The 21,180-nt window shown below is 42.3% G+C and overlaps 1 protein-coding gene across 1 annotated transcript in view; it reads right to left on the reverse strand.

The window, feature by feature from the left end:
- Positions 1-21,180, reverse strand: part of STX18 (syntaxin 18) — a 92,059-nt gene that overhangs the window by 34,316 nt on the left and 36,563 nt on the right. Inside the window, exons 2-5 of the mRNA XM_072126094.1 lie at positions 11,120-11,187; positions 5,201-5,313; positions 3,060-3,137; positions 2,824-2,890 (exon numbers count right to left, since the gene is read on the reverse strand). Coding sequence (XP_071982195.1) covers positions 2,824-2,890; positions 3,060-3,137; positions 5,201-5,313; positions 11,120-11,187 — 326 coding nt within the window. The remainder of the gene's footprint in view (positions 1-2,823; positions 2,891-3,059; positions 3,138-5,200; positions 5,314-11,119; positions 11,188-21,180) is intronic.

The raw sequence follows: 21,180 nt of genomic DNA on the forward strand, positions 1-21,180 counted from the left end.
AAGGGCGATGCTTTTTCATTATAGTCTTGAATGAAGTATTTTTTGGGGTGTTTTAATTTAAATGACAAGTTCTCTCTGACTGGATGGACGTTGCTGTTCCGATGAAAGCAGGTTTCATCCAGGGCCTGAATATTTACCCTTCTTGGACAACCCCTTTAAACTGCAGTGCATCTATTTAATATAGTGTCAGCACCAACAAGGATCTATATTCTGCACATTATAGTCATATATTACCAGGTTATTACATACGTCTAAGCATTAGGCACGTTACATTTTACTTTCTCATTACCAGCGGGTTGTCAGAACCGAGCCCGACACAGATTTACATAAGCGCATTTGTTTAGCTTATGAAATAATTGACTTTCCCCATTAAAGCTGCAATCGCACATTCCCATTGTTATTATCTCACTTATGGAATATAATAGTTTTTAATTGAAAAGGAACAAACTGCCTGTGATGCCCGAGCACAAAGGAAATCTATTACCGTGATAAAAGCCTTTCTAATTATCACATTAAGCTTCTCTTATACCCTATGGGAAAATGGCAAAACGCACATTTCAGCGTTCTGCCGAGGGAAGCTTTTTGATGTTGAATATAGTCCATTTATTAAGAAAAAAAAATTATCTTTTTATGTTTTATTTCACACCGTCACGGTCTGGTTAGTGTATTGTAGCGAGGAGGGATAATAGGTTTATTTCTTTCCATCGGAAACCTGATTAGGGGATCGGAAAGCAGTTATTAATGGCCAGAAGCGTTATACATCATCCAGGACGGAGAAGAACATCAACTGGACTGCACTGGAGACTTTACATTCCAAGTGCTGATGTCTGAAGGGGTCAGACTTGCTTGAGGAAGCACTGGACTTAAAGGGGTTCCCTAATATAGTACTTACCCTGGTAACCTTTGTCAGGAGCCACAGGGAGCCTGGGGTCACTTGACCACCAGGCAGCAGGACTCAGAACTTCCTGTGACATCCTGTGTCCTGCTGCTTTCTGGCAGATGGAGGGGGTTGTGCAGTCATTATTGTCTGCACACCGCCTCCGTCATAACTACTCGCATAGCAGTGGCTGGAGGGGGAATCTGGATATTGTTATGGGACTGGTGAGGGGCGTGCAGACACCAAGTCTTGAACCCTGCTACCAATGAGCCACATGACCCTCCACATGGCTTCTTGTGGCTACCAACAACCTTACTTAGTAAACTTAGGGTAAGTTGGATTTGGGTGACTCGCTTTGATTAGGGTTTTATACTTAGGCTGCATCCACGCGGCCGTTGGGGGACGTATATATACGTCAGATATACGTCCCCCATAGGCTGGCAATGGTGCACGCTGCCGGATGAATCTGTACGGTGCAGAACACGTGCGGCACCATACCGTAGCCCTGAAAAGATAGCACATGTCCCATCTTTTCTCGGAATACGGCGCTGTGCCCCATGTTTCGCAATGGACGCCGACAAGTGCCCATCGTGCGGAGATACAGCGGGAACACGTCTGTGTGAATGCAGCCTTAGGCTACATTCACACGGACGTATGAAAACGGCCGTATCCGTACCGTACCGTACCGTTTTTTTACGGATTACATACGGCCACATTCATTTCAATGGACAATACGTCTGACCATTTATATTGCCGTTGTTAAATCCGTTCCGTACCGTACCGTATACTAGCCGTATAAAAATATAGAGCATGTCCTATTTTCTCCCGTATTTCAGTTCCGTATGCCCTAGAAGTCTATGGGGACGTATAAAATACGGGTTACATACGGGTTACATACGTGCTGCATACGGATGAAAAACGTCACGTATATACGGCCCGTAAATACGGGACTGGAGAAATCATACGGTCGTGTGAATGTAGCCTTACTCTGTTAAAGTTTTGTATAAGTGGCCAACCCCTTTAACGTGGCTTTCATATGGCTTCACCGCTCAATGATCACGAAGACCCTTTTAGCGATCAAAGCAGCTTAGACAAGACCCGTCTGTGGTTTATAACAACAAGCAGATCCTTTACATCTTGTAAGCCGCAAGACACATTTGTCACAGATTACCTACAGATGATCGATGGGAATGTGATCTTGTGAATTGGGAGGTGAAGTTATTACGGTACCTGGAACTCTTTGTCAAGTCCCTCTAAGCCCTCTCACATGTAATAATATCTCTGATATCTAAGAATAAAGCTGCCATGATAGGGATACTTGATTTCTACAATGTTTTGTGACATCCACATGAATGTCAGGACCCAAGGATCCCAGAAGAACATTTTTATTGAAAGTTTTTCATTAGAAATCTATTCCCCATCTATCTGAACACACACCCTGTATCCCCATATTATGTAGAAGAAATTGTGACTTGTCAGAGTGGCCACCTTCTAATACCTTCTACTACTCCTCAATGGTCCAATTCTGGCCATGGTAGATAGGCTGCACAGGACAATAGGGCAAATTTATTAAGTCCGTTCTCTGGTTCCAACCTCAGGGCATAGTGTTAGTTATTGATTGTATATAATAATGCTTGTATTGTATGACTTTTTACAACTTTTGGATAAGTTTGATAAGTTGGTGATAAATAGAGGACTTCACCGTTTGATCTTCATTTAGCTGGCACATTATTGGGTCACATGTCTTTGTAGGTTTTATTATATTGTAGAGATAAAAAAAATTAAAAAAAAAAGAATTTTCCTGTTGAATTCCATTGTTATGTGGAGGTCTGGATTTTACTACAGATTCTACAGAAGGTTTCCCATTGAGATGATGAGATCTGCAGTATAGCGGAGCTCTGGCCTCCAGATTGTAAATCCATCTTACGTTGTTATCAGATACTCACAATCTTTTCTTGTCCACCATACGCTTCACACGGATGGCTCGTTGCTCCGAGTACAGTTTACACACTCCTGCACAGGAACATAAAACCGGACAATATCAATAACCTTAGGAGGTACTAACAAACCTATAGATATCTATCCCACAATAATTTGGCTATAAAGTATACATTACCCACAAACCAGACCCCCACATTTATCACAGTGCACTCCAGTAGTGCAGTACTATGGATACACCTACTTTTTAAATAGTCTTCAATGAAGTCCAGGACGGCCAGCCGGTGCTCTCTGACCTGGGGAGAAATGGTCTCCTTACAGGCTGCAAAAAATATATAGTTATGAATATTAGACCAATAATGGAAAAAAGTCAAGACATAAGTGGATGCACTTAAAATTCCTTTAATAAATTAAAGAGAACCGTCAGGCAAAATAACCCCCCTAAACTAAATATATTTTCATAAACTGCCATTAGAGAGCATTGCCTCTATCCCTTCATTGTCCCTCTACATGCCTGTAAACCTAAGCAATGAGGTCCTAAAGCTGTATGCAAATGACCTGTGAAATGTCCAATGAAGCATTAGCATATTCAAGCTGTCCGGCTTATTCATGAGTGGGAGGCACAGCCACACCCCCAGTGCATGACTGACAGCCTGTATAATGGTGTGAGGCTGTATAATGATGTGATGACTGCTCCATGTGCTTGCTGGTGGCCACGCCCCCTGCAGCCTGTGTGTGCGTGCGTGCGTGCGTGCGTGCGTGCGTGCGAGAGAGATACAGCAGCTCCAGGCAGCCATGTTATAGCAGAACATGTCAGGTACTTGTGTAGCTGATGTCTGTGTCTCTGTGTATTAGGAGGTTGCAGCATGTCAGCAGATGCAGCACACACACTAGCAATGCTTTACTATACATTACACACAGACATGAGCAGGGGGAGGAGAGGGGAGGGGTAACAGGAGTGACATCACTGCCTCTGACCATGTGACCAGCCTCATTTACATAATAAAGAAAAGCTAATTTTATAATGATTAATGTATGAATTGACTAGATAAAGGCTGGGATGGATCCTTGTGAGCTGCTCCAACAGGTAGTAGTGACAGGACAAGTGACACAGACCTGATGACAGGTGTCCTTTAAAGATTATCTGGAATAAAGTCATAGAAGCAACTTCCAATGACCCCATATTTGGAAATAATTCAGCACCTTAGGACTTATTAAAGTTCCTCTTCTGTAATAGAGTCAGCCAACTGGCCTCACCAAGAAATTCGGACCAGGCAGAACAGCCAGTGTTGGGCAATTCATTTGTGAGCCATCTACATTGCGTGGGCAGCTGCAATTGTGCCGGATCTTCCACATATCACACCAAACAAAGGGGGACAGAATCTCCAGCACTTATACAATGTTGATGATGTTGACCAACGCTTTCCAGAACCTCTCCAAGTTACGGCTGGACCAGATCATGTGTAGCAAATCTACCAGCGGGTGCCAGACCTCGCTCCTCTCCTGAGCATAGATGTAGGCGTTCTATAATCTCTGTAGAGTAGATATCATTCAGAAAGCCTCTGCGCCTCATTAACATTTCCTCCTGATGATCCTCCTCTATAGATCCCAAGTCTTCTTCTCAATGTTCCCTACTTCTATCAGGAAATCCAACTAGTGTTCGATCCAATATATACCAATACACCATAGATATATCCCCAGAGGAGTCCAATCAATAATGCAGATCATTTAACTTGTCATATATTACATCCTCCTAATCCCCTGTGTAGTTGGACATGAGATTCATAGCTATACCTTTAACATGCACTTATACTATCTTATACTAAAATCTATTTGGTGCCCCCTCCCACTCAATTAACTCTTGATGTTCCCCCCTTTAAGAAATATCATCAAAAGAAATTACAGGAAACCCCCTTTAAATATGCGGCTCATATATTGTACCTTTACTTCACAATTGACTTGGAATCCAAGAAGAAGAGAACAGTAAATGTGCCTGAATGAGGAGGACATTGGGCGGATCAGTATCTTCTATATGGTGACATGGCGGCTGCATCAGCGTTACACGTAACCGCACCACATTAAGCACTATTCACAGTACAACACCCAAAATTGCCATGTATGACCCTGTGTGTCCGATGCCCTTGTACTGCCCTTTGGAAAATTGTATTTATCCGATTCACAGAGCTGGAATATGAGATAGTCAAGTGTATGGAGAGGACTGGTTATTCTGGGATAGGGCTAAAGCCAGGGTCTACACTGGCCTAGAAGACCCCCACTATCCACAATAACATAGCAAAAACCTTAGTGGGGCTACACAAATGTTGCTTTTAGCGGAGTCCATGTACCTATATATAAAAGACAACCACCACGTGGTTCAGGACTCACCCTCCGTCTTCAGCTGCTGGATAGCATCAGAACAGGTTCTCATGAAGGTCTGTGCATCCTGATCAATCTGGTCCCGCTCGCTGTCCGTCATACGGGAATATTTCGACACATGACTAAAACAGAAAGTAAAGTGGACTTCTTGTAATATTAGGATGGCATGAAAAGAAAAAAAAACACATTGAAGGGGTTTTCCAGGTTCCCTAGGAGGTTTAAATGGGGTAAGGTCATCAGGAGGTGATCATTGAGGGTTCCATATTTGTGCCTTTAGAGTTTTACCCAAAAATGACAACCACTGCCAGTAGTTAAAAGGGTTTTCCAGGTAAAGGGAAAATACCCCCAGGGGGCCCAGGATTGGGGGGGGGGGGGGGATAAATACTAGTTCCACGTCGCTCCAGTACTTCCGGGTGTCTGTGTGCGCCAAGGAGTTAACTGGAGTCATGGGGTTCGCTTTATCCAGTAAGTGGCCTGCTCAGACGAGACAACAACACAGGAAGTGCAGCACCCTGGAAACAGGAAGTGACCCGAGCACCATTGGGCACTTATTGGATGAAGCAGGTCCTGCGACTCTCACATTTTTGGCTGGGGTAGGCTGGAAAACCGGAGAAACATGGGAACTGGAAACTAGAGCAAGGCCTCATCCAGATGGCCATGTGCTTGTCCAGACAGGATCCCTAGTGAGCACAGGGCCAGGAGGAGGAGCAGGAGCGAGTGCTCTTCACCCCTCCTTCCTCCATAGGCAAACGAGCGGCCACGGCGCAAATCTGCTGAAATATTGGACATGGCCTGACTGGGAGCCACATACTTCTATTGTGGCTGTGATCTGACCACAATAGGTGCGGCCAGATCACGGCCACACATTGCGATGTCTGAATGAACCCCAAGTATGGAAATATTGGAAAACACCGGGAATGTCAGGTAATATTTCATTGGCAGTAACAGATCACTGATTAACAATAGATTAATTTGTTTTATAAAGACTACACCGGTCCTATAAACAGTTACTTATATAACTTAGGTCCTAGGTTCAAGTCCCATCCAGGTCAACACCTGCAAAGAGTTTGTATGTTCTCTCCATGTTTGTGTGGGTTTCCTCCAGGTCCTCCGGTTTCCTCCCACACTCCAAAACATACTGGTAGGGTGATTAGATTGTGAGCGCCATTGGGGACAGGGACTGATCTGGCAATCTCTGTGCAGCCCTGCGTAATCTGTGTGCGCCATATAAATAAAAGGAAAATTAAAGGAAACAGGTCCCTGTCACACAGTTATGAATAAGGAGGCCACAGCTCAGCCTCCCTGATTGATAATTCTCCCTGATTGATATGTCATCCCTATTTTTATGGGGGGTTGCTAGGTAACGGGCTCCCAATTTTTTGCGGATCTGCAAAAATGGACGACATACGCCCCGGTTTTTGTGGCCATTCAATGTAGACACAAGAGGAAAACTGTTGACACAGGCCGGAAAAACAGTCAAATACAGGCGTGTTGTGCTAAAGTATTACTATGCTCCTCATCCCTAGCACCACACCCACTACACTGACCACATCAATGTAAAATATAAATATATATGTAAAAGCAATTAAAACCCATCTTGAGATTTCAGGGGATTTAAAATTAAAAAAAAAAAAAAAAAAAAAAAAAGAGTAAAATTATGGAATTAGAATAAAGTCTTCTACAAATCTGAACATGATGTGGAGTAATACAGGAGCTGCATAATGTGGAAGGACAATAGAGAAAGCATCACAATGTACAGTACCACAGCGCCACCTGCTGGACACACAACATAGGTGCAGAAGACCAACAGGGGACACATCCTAATACAGTGGTGGCGAACCTATGGCACGGGTGCCAGAGGTGGCACTGAGAGCCATTTCTGTGGGCACTCAGACCATCACCCCAGGACAGAGCTCACTAAATAGGACCAAATCCACCAAGTCCCAGGCAACTTAAGAGATGCTGCTCTCAGCACTATTTTAAAGCAACACTTCATTGGCTGTTCGGAACTGCGGGAAAAGTGAGAAGTGGTGACAGAACTGCAATATCTCTGGAGATCCTCCCGCTGGACCAACCATTTTTCCTCTACACAGAGACCCTGGAGAGAAGCTACAACAAGAGTCTGAATTTGCCCTCCTTCTTTCAACTGTATTGGTTGCCTTACGAGAGCCGATACAATTGAAAGATGTGGAAGAGCAGGTAGCAATAAGTTACTGCTTAAAATGCCTTGTTGGCACTTCACAGTAAATAAGTGGATTTTGGTTGTAGTTTGGGCACTCTGTCTCCAAAAGGTTCGCCATCACTGTCCTAATATATACTATGCGTAATAATAATAATTCCTTTATTTATATAGCGCACACAGATTACGCAGCGCTGCACAGAGCTTGTCACATCAGTCCCTGTCCCCCATGGGGCTCACAATCTAATCAACCTACCAGTATGTTTTGGAGTGTGGGAGGAAACCGGAGCACCCAGAGGAAACCCATGGAAACACCTAGAGAACATGCAAACTCTGAAGATTTTGACGCTGGGACTTGAACCCAGGTAACCAGCACTACAAGGCTGTAGTGCTAACCACTGAGTCACCGTGCTGTTACACACACATACAACTTCGTATTGGAACAGCCCATTAACCCCACAATATACACCAGATGAAGGGGCTTTACATTGTACATTGTCCTCACATTGTGAAGAAGATGAGGAAGGGGAGGAGGCAATAAAACCTCTTACTAAAACAGCTTACAGATATCAAGTCATGACTGTCCCCAACACCAACATTACATAGTTCCTCATCACACCCATAGTATGTTGCCCCCATTATGCTCCCGCACAGAATATTAAAAAGAGTATTCAAAGTATTCTGCCCCCATTGTGGCCACAATGTAGTATTACCGCCTTCCCCTTAGTGGTCCCTATAAAGCATTGTCCCCCTTGGCAGCCGGAGCCAGGTATTATGTCTCCTTCAGTGACTCTGACATGGTAAAAAGTTTCCTTGAGGAAATGATTGTGAAAACTTCCCCCTTGTGGCCCCAACACTGTAAGATTAAAAATGAAAGAAAGTCCACTATTCCCCCTGGAGTAGGAACAAAGACACCACATAGCACCTGCCTCCAGCCACGGCACAAGAGGATCACTGGGGCAGGGACACTTCATTGTCATCAACCCCTTAGGACCGAGAGGGGGGGGGGGGCAGTGCCTGCTGCTGGAGGTTACAGATAAGCCCCAGTTCACACTACCGTTTAAACCTCTGTTCCTTACCTCTGCTACAAAAAAACGGTAAAGAACAGAGGTTTAAGGCATCAGTTATTACATGAGTTTTTAGGATGGATAGGGATATGGATGGGATAGGGATATGGATGGGATAGGGATATGGATGGGATAGGGATATGGATGGGATAGGGATAGGGATATGGATGGGATAGGGATAGGGATATGGATGGGATAGGGATAGGGATATGGATGGGATAGGGATAGGGATATGGATGGGATAGGGATAGGGATATGGATGGGATAGGGATAGGGATATGGATGGGATAGGGATAGGGATATGGATGGGATAGGGATAGGGATATGGATGGGATAGGGATATGGATGGGATAGGGATATGGATGGGATAGGGATATGGATGGGATAGGGATATGGATGGGATAGGGATATGGATGGGATAGGGATATGGATGGGATAGGGATATGGATGGGATAGGGATATGGATGGGATAGGGATATGGATGGGATAGGGATATGGATGGGATAAGGATATGGATGGGATAAGGATATGGATGGGATAGGGATATGGATGGGATAAGGATAGGATATGGATGGGATAGGGATATGGATGGGATAAGGATATGGATGGGATAAGGATAGGATATGGATGGGATAGGGATATGGATGGGATAGGGATAGGATATGGATGGGATAGGATATGGATGGGATAGGATATGGATGGGATAGGATATGGATGGGATAGGATATGGATGGGATAGGATATGGATGGGATAGGATATGGATGGGATAGGATATGGATGGGATAGGATATGGATGGGATAGGATATGGATGGGATAGGATATGGATGGGATAGGATATGGATGGGATAAGGATAGGATGGGATAAGGATACGGATGGGATGGGATAGGGATAGGATATGGATGGGATAGGATATGGATGGGATGGGATAGGGATAGGATATGGATGGGATAGGATATGGATGGGATAGGATATGGATGGGATAAGGATAGGATATGGATGGGATAGGATATGGATAGGATATGGATGGGATGGGATAAGGATAGGATATGGATAGGATATGGATGGGATAGGGATAGGATATGGATGGGATAGGGATAGGATAGGATATGGATGGGATAAGGATAGGATATGGATAGGATATGGATGGGATAGGATATGGATAGGATATGGATGGGATAGGATATGGATGGGATAGGAATAGGATATGGATGGGATAGGATATGGATGGGATAGGATATGGATGGGATAGGATATGGATGGGATAGGGATAGGATATGGATGGGATAAGATATGGATGGGATAGGATATGGATGGGATAGGGATAGGATAAGATATGGATGGGATAGGATATGGATGGGATAGGATATGGATGGGATAGGGATAGGATATGGATGGGATAGGATATGGATGGGATAGGATATGGATGGGATAGGATATGGATGGGATAGTGGATAGGATATGGATGGGATAGGATATGGATGGGATAGGATATGGATGGGATAGGATATGGATGGGATAGGATATGGATGGGATAAGGATAGGATATGGATGGGATAGGGATAGGAGTAGCACTGCTAAAGTTGGGTGCAAATCCGCAGATCCATAGCGGGGGTTATGCAATACATACTACAATGAAAAAAACCATTGGGCGGCCCGATTAAAAAAAAATAAAAGTAATGTATTTTTCCACGTACAGAGCTGTGCGAGGACTTGTTTTCTGTGTAACATATTGCACTTCATAGTGACGGTATTTAATATTCCATGCCGAGTACTGGGAAGCAGGAAAAACTCCAAATGCAGTGAAATTGGTAAAAAATGCATTTAAGCCATTTTTATGGGCTTGGACTTTTTGCTTTGCGCCCCAAATGACATGTCTACTATATTTTTTGGGTCGGTACGATTATGGGGATACCAAATTTAGTGTCATTTTTTGCAACTTGATGACGTTTTCAATGCTACCATTTTGTGCACTGTACTTCCTTTCGATCTCTATGTATTGAATTTTTTATATTTTGCAAAATGGCAAAAAAAATTAAAAAGTGCCATTTTCAACTTTATGGGCTATTTACTGTTACGGCGTTAAACGCCGGGGAATAGCCGAAGTTATATTTCGATAGATCGGGCATTTTGGTACACAGCGATACCTAATGTGTTTATGATTTTTACGGTTTAATTATATTTATCAGCTCTAGGGAAAGGGGGGTGATTTGAATTTGAATTCATTTATTTTTAACTTTTTAAAATTTCTTTTTTTTTACTATTTTTCAAACTTCAAGAAACACAGTTCTGGTGTCATTTTAAAGAGTAGAATATCTCCTTTAATGTCTAATGCAGAAATGTTCCTATGTGCCACAGACACAGAGATATCTATATTTAAATTTGCAGTCCAGAACATATAACATGTCCACATGTAGCTTTAACTGTGGATATATCCGGTTCTACAGCACCTAGAAACACAAGCTTTAATATTAAAAGTGGAGATTTTGCTCTTTAAAATTATAAAATGACACCAGAACTGTGCCATGGTACAGAAGTTATAGTGTTTTGTAACTAGGGCTTATTTTCAGGGTAGGGCCAATATTAAACTCAGTAAAACAGACTTAAATTTCGAGAGAAACACAGTATTTGTTTACATCCATACACAATCATTACACATGTATGTGCATTACCCTTCCTCACCTGCAGGAGTTTATGTAATCCTTCCTATGTTCCAGGAGAAAATCCTTCAGCTTCCCAATGTTGTTGATCTAAACAGTGGGGGAAAAATATAGAAAGTATAAGTTCTCTAATCAACTTCAGAAAGGTAGTGCAGGTTTATCAAGTGTAACAGACAAATGGGTGTGGTCTTATGGTAAAGGCGTGGCCTATGATGTGCCAATAAGTTGTACATAATTTTATAATCTAAGCCAACAAATAGGATCCCATACGAACCCCAATGCTCAGATACGGAGGACCTGTAAAATTGTCATACGTATAATAACTGGAGAAGGAGTCAACATCTCCTTTAATTAAGTTTTTTGCCCTCAAAGTTATTTGTGATCCTTTATCTACAATGAACAACCTGATCAGTCATGGTCCAACCTCCAAGAACAAATGATTTGTTATTCGGAATTGGAAATCCCAGGCCTTTTATGAATTTTAAAAAAAAAACACAGCAAAAAAAAATTCAGTGTAGCCTACAAAAGGTAAGTAACCAAAAAGGGAACACCATATAAAAACAACAACAAAAAAAGGTAAAGTTCTAATAAATTCTTAAGAACTTATATATAAATCTAACCACAAGATGGCAGCAGAGCATGAAACATAGGACCGGCAGTAATAGTCATAGCGATAGGGTATAAAACTATTTGCACCAGGGTCTCGGAGTCAGATACAGGAGAGAAACCTCACAGGAGTAAGAAAATCATCATGGAGGAGATTTATCAGAAGTGTCTGAGGTAAAACTGTTCTAGTGATTCATGGAAACCAATCAGAGCTCAGCTTTTATTTGCCCACAGCTGTTTTTAAAATGAAAGCTGAGCTCTCATTGGTTTCCATGGGTAACTAGAAAATTTTTACCTCAGAAACTTCGGATCAATCTCCTCATTGAGCGAAATGCAAGGTCACATTGCCTAAAGGATTTGGAGAAAAAATCTCATTGGAGGCCATTTATCATATGCAACTTTTTAACTCTACGTTGTCCTAAATTTTACTCTGGGCTCTGGTAGTGGCTGCTGTGTCATGTGTGGGAAAAAAAATTGTGAAATTCAACAATTTGCTGAGAAACTCACAAAAAAAAGCACTGGCGACGTTGCCGCAGGAGGAAATTTAGCCTAAATATCTAACGGCAAAGCTCTTCTAGTTCCTCATGGCAACCAATCACAGATCAGCTTTCATTTTCCCATAGCAGTTTCTAAAATGAAAGCAGAGCACAGATTGGTTGACATGAGCAACTAGAACAGTCTTGCTCTCGGACACTTCTGATTAATCTTTACTCCTGTATCTGTCACTAGGAAGATGGGCAATAATGCCCCAAGTGTAAGGGCTCTGGCTAGAAAAAGTGTCTCCCCCGGACAATCCTAGTCATGGTCAGTAATTTGTTGGACTGGCTGTTTGGCTGCCAATAAGTCCAAGTTGCATGGCCATACCCTGAACACGTACGTCAGGTCTGCTCATCTCTAGCTCTGGGTAAATTTAAAGAGGACCAGTCACCAGATTTTGTCCCCCCCTGACAAACCATGCCTCCTGATAAAAGGGTTACAAGTCCTCCCCATAGCACTTAAAATAAGTTGCCTGTGGGACACTACCTTAATAACAGCCATTTTTCTGATATGCAAATTCACTTTTCTGACTCATCTCTGGCAGCGTGAGAGAGGAGAAGAGTCAGAGATATCAGTGAGCCACACCCCATTATTGTGACTGACAGCTCTGTGTCTCTTGATATCACTGCTCTGCCTCCTTGTATTTAGGGACAGTCTGCTAATATTGTACTACAGACATATAAACCTCTATGTACAAATGGGAAATAGTGTGTCAACTTCTTTACACGGTGCCTTGTGTCACATTCATGACATGTGACCAGTGACATCATCGCAGGTCTCTCAGCCGCCTAATAACAGCAAACTGTACACCATGTTTGTAATTACATGAAATCACTGTGGCCTCCATGGAGGATGGAGAGGAATAGAAGTCCATGGAGGCTGCTGTGACTTCATGTGGTCAGATACATGCATGGGGCACAGTTTGCTATTATTAAGAGTCTAAAGAACCTGAGATGATGTCACCTTGGTCACATGACATGAACTGTGACCAGTAAGGAGGAATAAGGCATGAGGAGGATTAGATGGGAGGGTCTGGCCAAGCAGGACACGCCCCCCTCTGATGCCAGGTAATATAAGATAAAAGGCGATTTATGTGGATGTAAGCAAAACAATTTTTAGCTAAAAGAAGGGGGTCAGTCAGTCATTAGAGCTCTATAGGAACCGGTCACTGGCTTCTTATATTTGTTATTCATGTCTCCTTCCTTCTAATATCAACTTTCAAAATCAGACTACTGAGCCTGAAATGCTAAGGGAAGTTGCGTTACCAGATCTCCTCTGTGATGTACCTTCACAGGCTGTTAGACTATCTCACCCTCCCTCTCTGCTCTCTCAGCACTTCCCCCTCCCCTTTGGCTGATGTTATCTCACTGCAGCTCAGGACGTTTTAATGCACAGTGGGCTCCTGCACAGTTTAACAGCCTGTGAATCTACAGCACGGAAGAGCCCCGGTAAAAGCCCCAGGAACCCTGAGGGTGCGATCACACGTTGCGTTTTGACCTGCGTTTTCATAGCGTTTGAAACGCATTACAACAGCTGAGGAGCGGTGATTTGCCCAATTACATCACTGTTAACATTTCCATTTACAAAACGCATTGTAAACACAATGTTAACGTATGTGTTTTGTTAACGCATGCACTAACAAACTTAAACAGTAATGTAATTAGGCAAATCACCTCTCCTCAGCTGTGGTAATGCGTTTCAAAACGCAATGAAAACGCAGGTCAAAACGCAACGTGTGAATGCGCCCTTAAGGTTAAATTAGCATTATTTAAAAAGTTGATGTTAGAAGGAATGAGACCGTGGCTAACAAACACAGTCACAGTGCCGGGATCTATGAGTAATGTCCCTGGTTTATCATGATGGATTTTGATGGTAGATTTCCTTTCAGGCCGTATTCACACACAACATCTGAATTGTGTTTTGAAATGTAATTCAAAGGCTGCATAGAGGAGCTTAGCACGATTGCACTGCATTAATATTGTATTTACACATCTACCACCAGGTCATGGATTGTAAACCAAGCACACAGACATGCCGTTTAGTGCCCCCTCTTGCAGGATCAGCTCTTCTTTTAGCTTCATATTCCCTTGTTTTTGAAAAAAAAAAAAAAAGAAGGCTTTATATTTATGCAAATTAGCCTGATGGGCTCAAGGCTCCATTAACACCCATGGAGCCTGGAGCCCCTCAGGCTCATTTGCATAATTTTTTAAAGCAGAGCAGTTCATGCCAGAGGTTGCACACAGCAGTATGTCAGCATGCTGGGTTTACAATCCTTCATTCTGGTGATAGATGTCCTTTAACATTCTTAGCATTACATACAGTTTACATTCTATTTAAGATGTATAGAACATTAATTTAAACGCGATGTAAACACGATGCAAATCGGGCCAAGCTCCTCCCTGCGGTACATGCGAATGTGACCTCAAGCAAATGGATACACTGTAGTCCCTTTAGTCTTGCACTATACAGGGGGTCTGATACATATGAGCGATACAAATTTTAATTTTTTTTTTTTTCACATAAAATATCAATATACTCGAGTATAAGCCTAGTTTTTCAGCACGAAAAAAATGTGCTGAAAACCCAAACTCGGCTTATACTCAGGTAAAAAATATATAGGTTTTACCAGGTTTTGTGGTAAAATTAGGGGCCTCGGCTTATACTTGGGTCGGCTTATACTCGAGTATATACAGTATATCAAAGTTTGTGGAGGCAATATTAAAAAATGTAAGATGTGTGATGTAAGATGTGTGAGGGGTGTGAATAGTTTTGCAGCTTACATTATCGGTGGTATAATGTAGTGATGGATGCACAGGAGCCCCCCCCCCCCCCCCCGCTCCCCTGTAGATCACATAATGCAGAACAACCTATAAAATATCCTATTTTTTCACAATGAAAACCACAATATGTTGTTGGAGAATACACAGAAAAATATAAAAAGATAATGAAAGCAGCAAAATGTTCCCAGCGGCATCTTTAAAGTCAGTCCAGAGCCGATCCCTTTCATCTTTCACTCGAAATTAAAGTGGACGTCTAGAAGATGGAGCGAGATCTGACTTTTTATTACCGTCATTTTTCACCACCATCATTTATTCAAGATGTCTGATTTGTAGCATGAGTAACATCTAATAACAGAACCAAGTCCTAACACCCCCTCCCCCCCCACCCCGCCGCTTTAACAAGGAGCATGTGACCACTGGGTCATTTATTATATGGAGAAGAGGCCCGAAACGGCAAACAAGCTTACAGGAGAGGTCTAGGCTACAAGAGATACAGGGACTTTCCTTCTATACGGCGTTCAATAAAGATAATCTGAGACAATTTTAGGATTCCTTCCCCCTATTCACTTGATTTTAGACGTCCTGAAGTTCATGTGAACCGAAACACACACAAAAATGCAACACACTAGCATGGAGACATCTCGAACGTGGTGGTCACCAGAGAGAGGTTGGATGCTCACAGTCATAAATTGGCAACATGGTGGATATGATCCTCAAACTATTAGGATTTCACCATCGCTTGCCACGTTGCCGTTCCCCCTGCACCCGTACTGCTGGCCTAGAGGGCATGTGGATCCATCTACTCTAGTATTTAAAAGAACAGAGTGCTTCCCTATGGTTTGTCCCCGACCATTTACTGCTTTTGGTTATAGAAGCCACCTTCTCCCCCAAACGAAGGTGCCTGAGAAATTAAAGTACCTAGTCTTCTCTGGTGACTATATTCTGAAGGTTGGTGGTAGACCTTCAGCCCTTTGTGATTGGTCATCTACTCAACATGTCCTCGGCTGTTCATTATTGTTTGCCATCTTCCTACTTTGACCAGTGTCTCCCAACCCAACATGTCAGTGGTTACCAACACTAGGAGAACTTCAAGACTTTGTGGTTTTCTCTCACCAAAATCCAGATCACTGTATATGGGTATTATATATATATTTATATGTAGAGGCCACTTGCATAACACCCTAGTGTTACCTGAACATAGAACTTGCCCATGTATCATCTGTAGAGATTAATGGACCAGGAGTTTAGGTTCAGTGTCCTCTATTTAGCAGCTCCACCCAACCTGGCCATGTTGCCTGATTGGTTACACCTGTCTTGTAAGCAACACTTGGTGGCCACACCTGGCCAATCAAAGGCATGCCTAGTTGCTAGGTGCATAAAGCTACTCGACTAGTAGTTCTGAAGCCCGTCAAGCATCATGTCCGGGTTAGGCGGAGCTGGCCAACAGAGGACAATGTCAATTGACCTGTCAATTCAAAGGATACAACATTTCTATGGCCTCATACACATGGCCATGGTTTTCACGCCCCTGTGCATTTGCAGACTGCATGAGCTGCAAAACTGGTCCTATTTCTGCCCGGATTTGCGGCTTGGACAGTCCTGTTATGGGCGTGTGTTCGGTTTGTGGTTTGTCCCCAACCATTTACTGCTTTTGGTTATAGAAGCCACCTTTTCCCCCAAAGGAAGGTGCCTGAGAAATTAAAGTACCTAGTCTTCCCTGGTGACTATATTCTGAAGGTTGGTGGTAGACCTTCAGCCCTTTGTGATTGCTCATCTACTCAACATGTCCTCGGCTGTTCATCATCGTTTGCCATCTTTCTACTTTGACCAGTGTATCCCAACCCAACAGGTCAGTGGTTACCAACATTAGGAGAACTTCAAGACCTGCTGGTTTCCTCACAGCGAAATCCAGATCACTGGATCAAAAAAAAAAAAAAAAAACTATGGAGGCCACTTGCATAACACCCTAAGGTTACCTGAACATAGAACTTGCCCATGTATCACCTGTAGAGATGAATGGACCAGGAGTTTAGGTTCAGCTTCCTCTGTTTCGCATCTCCGCCTAATTTGGACATGGCATCCATCTTGTAAGCAACACCTGGTGAGTATGACTGGCCAATCAAAGGCATGCATAATTGTTAGGTGCATAAAGCTACCCGACTAGTAGTTCTGAATCCCATCAAGCAACATGTCCGGGTTAGGCGGAGCTGGCCAACAGAGGACCATGAACCAAAAGTTTGGGTTCGCTCATCTCTAATTACCCTTCAATTCAAAGTTAAAAGCGCTTCTGCACTTGTGTTTTACACTCATATAAGGAAGATATTTATTCAAAATTGACCACAACGATGTCTCCAGAACTTTAGTATGGAGGTCCCGACATGTTAACCATAATACACAATATCACATTACAAAGATGCATCAATCAGGCCACCCAAATTTTTTTTTTTGCGTTTTTCAGTCTAATTCTTTTGGAACCAAAGACATTATAGAAAATAGGAAAAATAAATCCTGGTTCTTTTTGCTTAATCTCTTCGTTATTGAAGTGACTCCGATGAAAGAAGGAGAAGAAGAAAAAACCGTGAGGGCGTCGCGGAAGTGGTAATTGCAATGTGTTTTCTTGGTCAATTAGACTGTACTCTCACAAAAGAAAATCCACTGTATCACAATGACAACTGTCTCATTTCCAAATGATTTGTCTCTGGGGGCTCAGGCACTGGGCTCACATTTCCCAGACAAAAGTTTGGTTTTTTTAAGCCCAGGGTTGCACAGAGCAATTGATCCCGTAACCTAAAACTCGCCAGGTTGAGCAACATCTAAACAATTGGGATAAGGGTGGCCATGTGCAGAGAGAGGTGTAGTTTAGAGTCAGGAGACAGCCAGCCGGGCTAGCCGTAATCTCATCATCAAAACTGCTACCTTGTTCAGTTTCTGTTTTGTGTCACTAAAATACCAGAGGAGGAAAAAAACAAGACATGAATGGGACCCGAGATAACATGCATTGTTGCACATCGTAAAGATCTCAAGGAGAGCAGAGCAGAGCCAAAACCTATTAGGAGGCAATGCCATGACTGGAGAGAGAGGGCAGAAAGCTCCACAGACCGTGTCTTCTGCATCACGACAAGAAAAACACATGGAAAACAAACAATATAAATATACGCTCAAAAAAAACAATCCCATGTCCCCCTTCCTTAGCTTTCGTATTGGAGAGATCTCATGCAAAATGACCAAATATACAGGCAGTCTCTGGGTTACATACAAGATAGGTTCCATAGATTTGTTCTTAAGTTGAATTTGTATGTTAGTCGAAACTGTATATTTTATAATTGTAGTTACAGACAAAAAAATTTTTTTTTTGCCCCAGGGACAATTTCAGTTTAAAATTTTTTACCTGTAATGGGACCAAAGATTATCAATAAAACTTCATTACAGACACCTTACAGCTGATCATTGCAGCCTGGGGCTATAGTAACATCCAGAGAGGTCACAGTGGGCAGAGTGGTCCATCTTTAACTAGGGGTTGTCTGTAAGTCGGATGTCCTTAAGTAGGGGACCGTCTGTATATTGTAACTAGTTTTTTGTTATATTTTTATAAAATTAAGTGAAAATATATCAAAAACTTATCAGAAGAAATTGTGGAGAACCCAATAAAAATTAGCGGTAGGGAAAATGTGGAGTCTTCATCCGGCAAGTCAATAATACTCGAGGAAGTAGTATTTAAAAGGTTTTAAAAAAAAAAAAAAAAAAAAAAGCGCAAGCTTACCTATAGGTCCTTGATATCAGATTGGTCGGGGTCCAAGAAGGGTTGCATCGATACCAGAATTTTGACTGCGATACGATTTCTGGAGAGGTATCAGGTTACCCGATACGAAATTCTCAAGAAAAGAGGAAAGTATTATCTGAATACAATGTTTACGGTGCAGTCACATGGGGTGTTTACAAATTTAATACAAACATCTGGGGACAGGGCGCAGCCCGATCACATATGAAACGCATGCGTTCAGTAATGATCGACCAGCGTGTTGTTTATTATATGCATTTTGAAGTTGGTCCTCGTAATGTTATTATAAAATGTTTAATTTATTTTGTGCCTTATACACTTTATTCAATTTAACTGTATTACCGTCTGACCAAAAAAATAATTAATTGAATAACATAAAATAATTTAGAGACCTTGTGTTTGGGGAAGCCCTGGGAGATGTAGAAAGACCATATATGGACTGTTCATGATATTTCCCCCGATGACGTGGTCCCTGCTCTGCTGCCGGCCCGACACCTCCATACAAAGGATTCCCCGACTTGATACATCTATAAAAAAGGATTGTATCCTCCTCTGAGGATTGCAGATAGCATAAGTCATTCAGTACCAAAAATTCCAAAAACCGAGAACGGAGTTTTAAAGCAACAGAAAAGTACTGAGGTTTCAATGCATCATGAAATTATAGGTCCAAAAACCAGCATCCTCACAGAACATATGTATCCAAAGCAGCTAATAAACAGAAACTGGAACAGGATGCAGGAGGCTCCATTCTCTTGAGTGGCTGAGCCAAGTGTCTACAGCTCAGTTTCGAATTAACCAAGTATAAATCGGCAGTAACCTAATCTGACCATTACACAGGAAATGGAGTTGCCCGCTTCCTGTTCCAATCTGATTATTAGCTACTGAAAACGGCTAATATGTGGGGTGCTGGACCCCACTAATCAGATATAGAATCTCCAAAATCAGGGAGTAGCTGCAAACCTATTTACCTTCTTGGGAATGTGCCAGTTGATTCGTACATTTCTGTGATAGGGCCTCAACAGGAAACCTTTCGGTGGGTAAAACAATGTGCAGATTCCATAAATCACTGGCTGGCATAACAAATCCCTATTGTAACACTTTCATTTGACCGTTTTATGGAGTCAGTGCTTCAGTATACACCAACCCAACTCCGCCAAGACCACAGGTTCTCTAAACGGGGTCTTACCACAGAGATTGATAGACGCTTAAGGTTAGATGAATGATCGTCTGGCAAACGGTCATTAGGAAAATGCAGCCGTAACACTTTTCCAAAGTGGTTGTTACTCATCTTACAGGAGAAAAATCAATTATGGACACATCTAACACATTCACATCAACAATGAAGAACGAGCGGTAAGATTTATGGAGATTTGATGTAGCTGCCAGGATAGGTGACAGTGTGCCCCCTGGACATGGTTCTCATGAGGGGAACGCGTCAGCCATGTCAGTGACACAGACCAAAACACTTCCATAGCACCAGTCGTCAATTTGTCCTTTCTGTTTCTCAACAACTCGTTGATCCCGTCGGCTGACGTTTCTTGTAGCGCTGATGGCATACAGGACCAATTCCAGACTAATTAGCCCTCAGCAATTTAGAAGCCAGTATATTGAATGTGAGGTGCCAATCACCCCCCCGTCTATACATTGGAACAATATTTAGGAATGGAAAACAGCAGCCGCCTAATGTTTACTCTGAAGGAAATTTTCCAAAAAGTTAACCATGTCGAATGCTTTCTGAAATAATGCCTGGATTCCCTTAGGAACCACATTTTGTTTTTGTTAAAGAGAAAATCTGTTCCAGTGTAAACAAATCTGTTACGTTACTGGCCACTTAAAGGGTCTAAGGGGGGAAAAAGTTTTTTGTTTTGTCTATGGAACGATTTCATGGTTCCAACGAGAGGTGGTGTTCTTAGGAAAACCAAATGTAGACAACCCATTTGACACCACTAATGGCCTTTATACATATTTGACTATTTGCCAAAATGTTTTTTTTTTCATTTTCTCTTAAAATGTGTATTCTTCGATATTGAATTTTTTTGTGACTTCTCTCATTACAGAATTTCTCCAAAAATGTGAGAAAATTAAAAATCTTTAGATTAGACGTTGCAGTTTATCTGTAGTGTTATAATAGAAACTGCCCTGAGGAGAAGACATCTGCCACCAAAGTAAATGTTTTTTTATCATCTGTGTCTCCTTCAATTTGGCAACTAACAAATATAAATGCTCACCCCCCTCCACTATACAAATGGTCGCCATTGTGTGTATGTGTGGCCAATTACATGGAATGCCGTAAAAACCTCAGGTGGCAATTTCTCTTTTTTTTAGAAGAAATGATCAGGTATGATGATATCTTACTGAAGATGAGTAGACCCGAACTTTAGG

Source organism: Engystomops pustulosus, chromosome 1, assembly GCF_040894005.1.
Source record: "Engystomops pustulosus chromosome 1, aEngPut4.maternal, whole genome shotgun sequence".
NCBI lineage: Eukaryota > Metazoa > Chordata > Amphibia > Anura > Leptodactylidae > Engystomops > Engystomops pustulosus.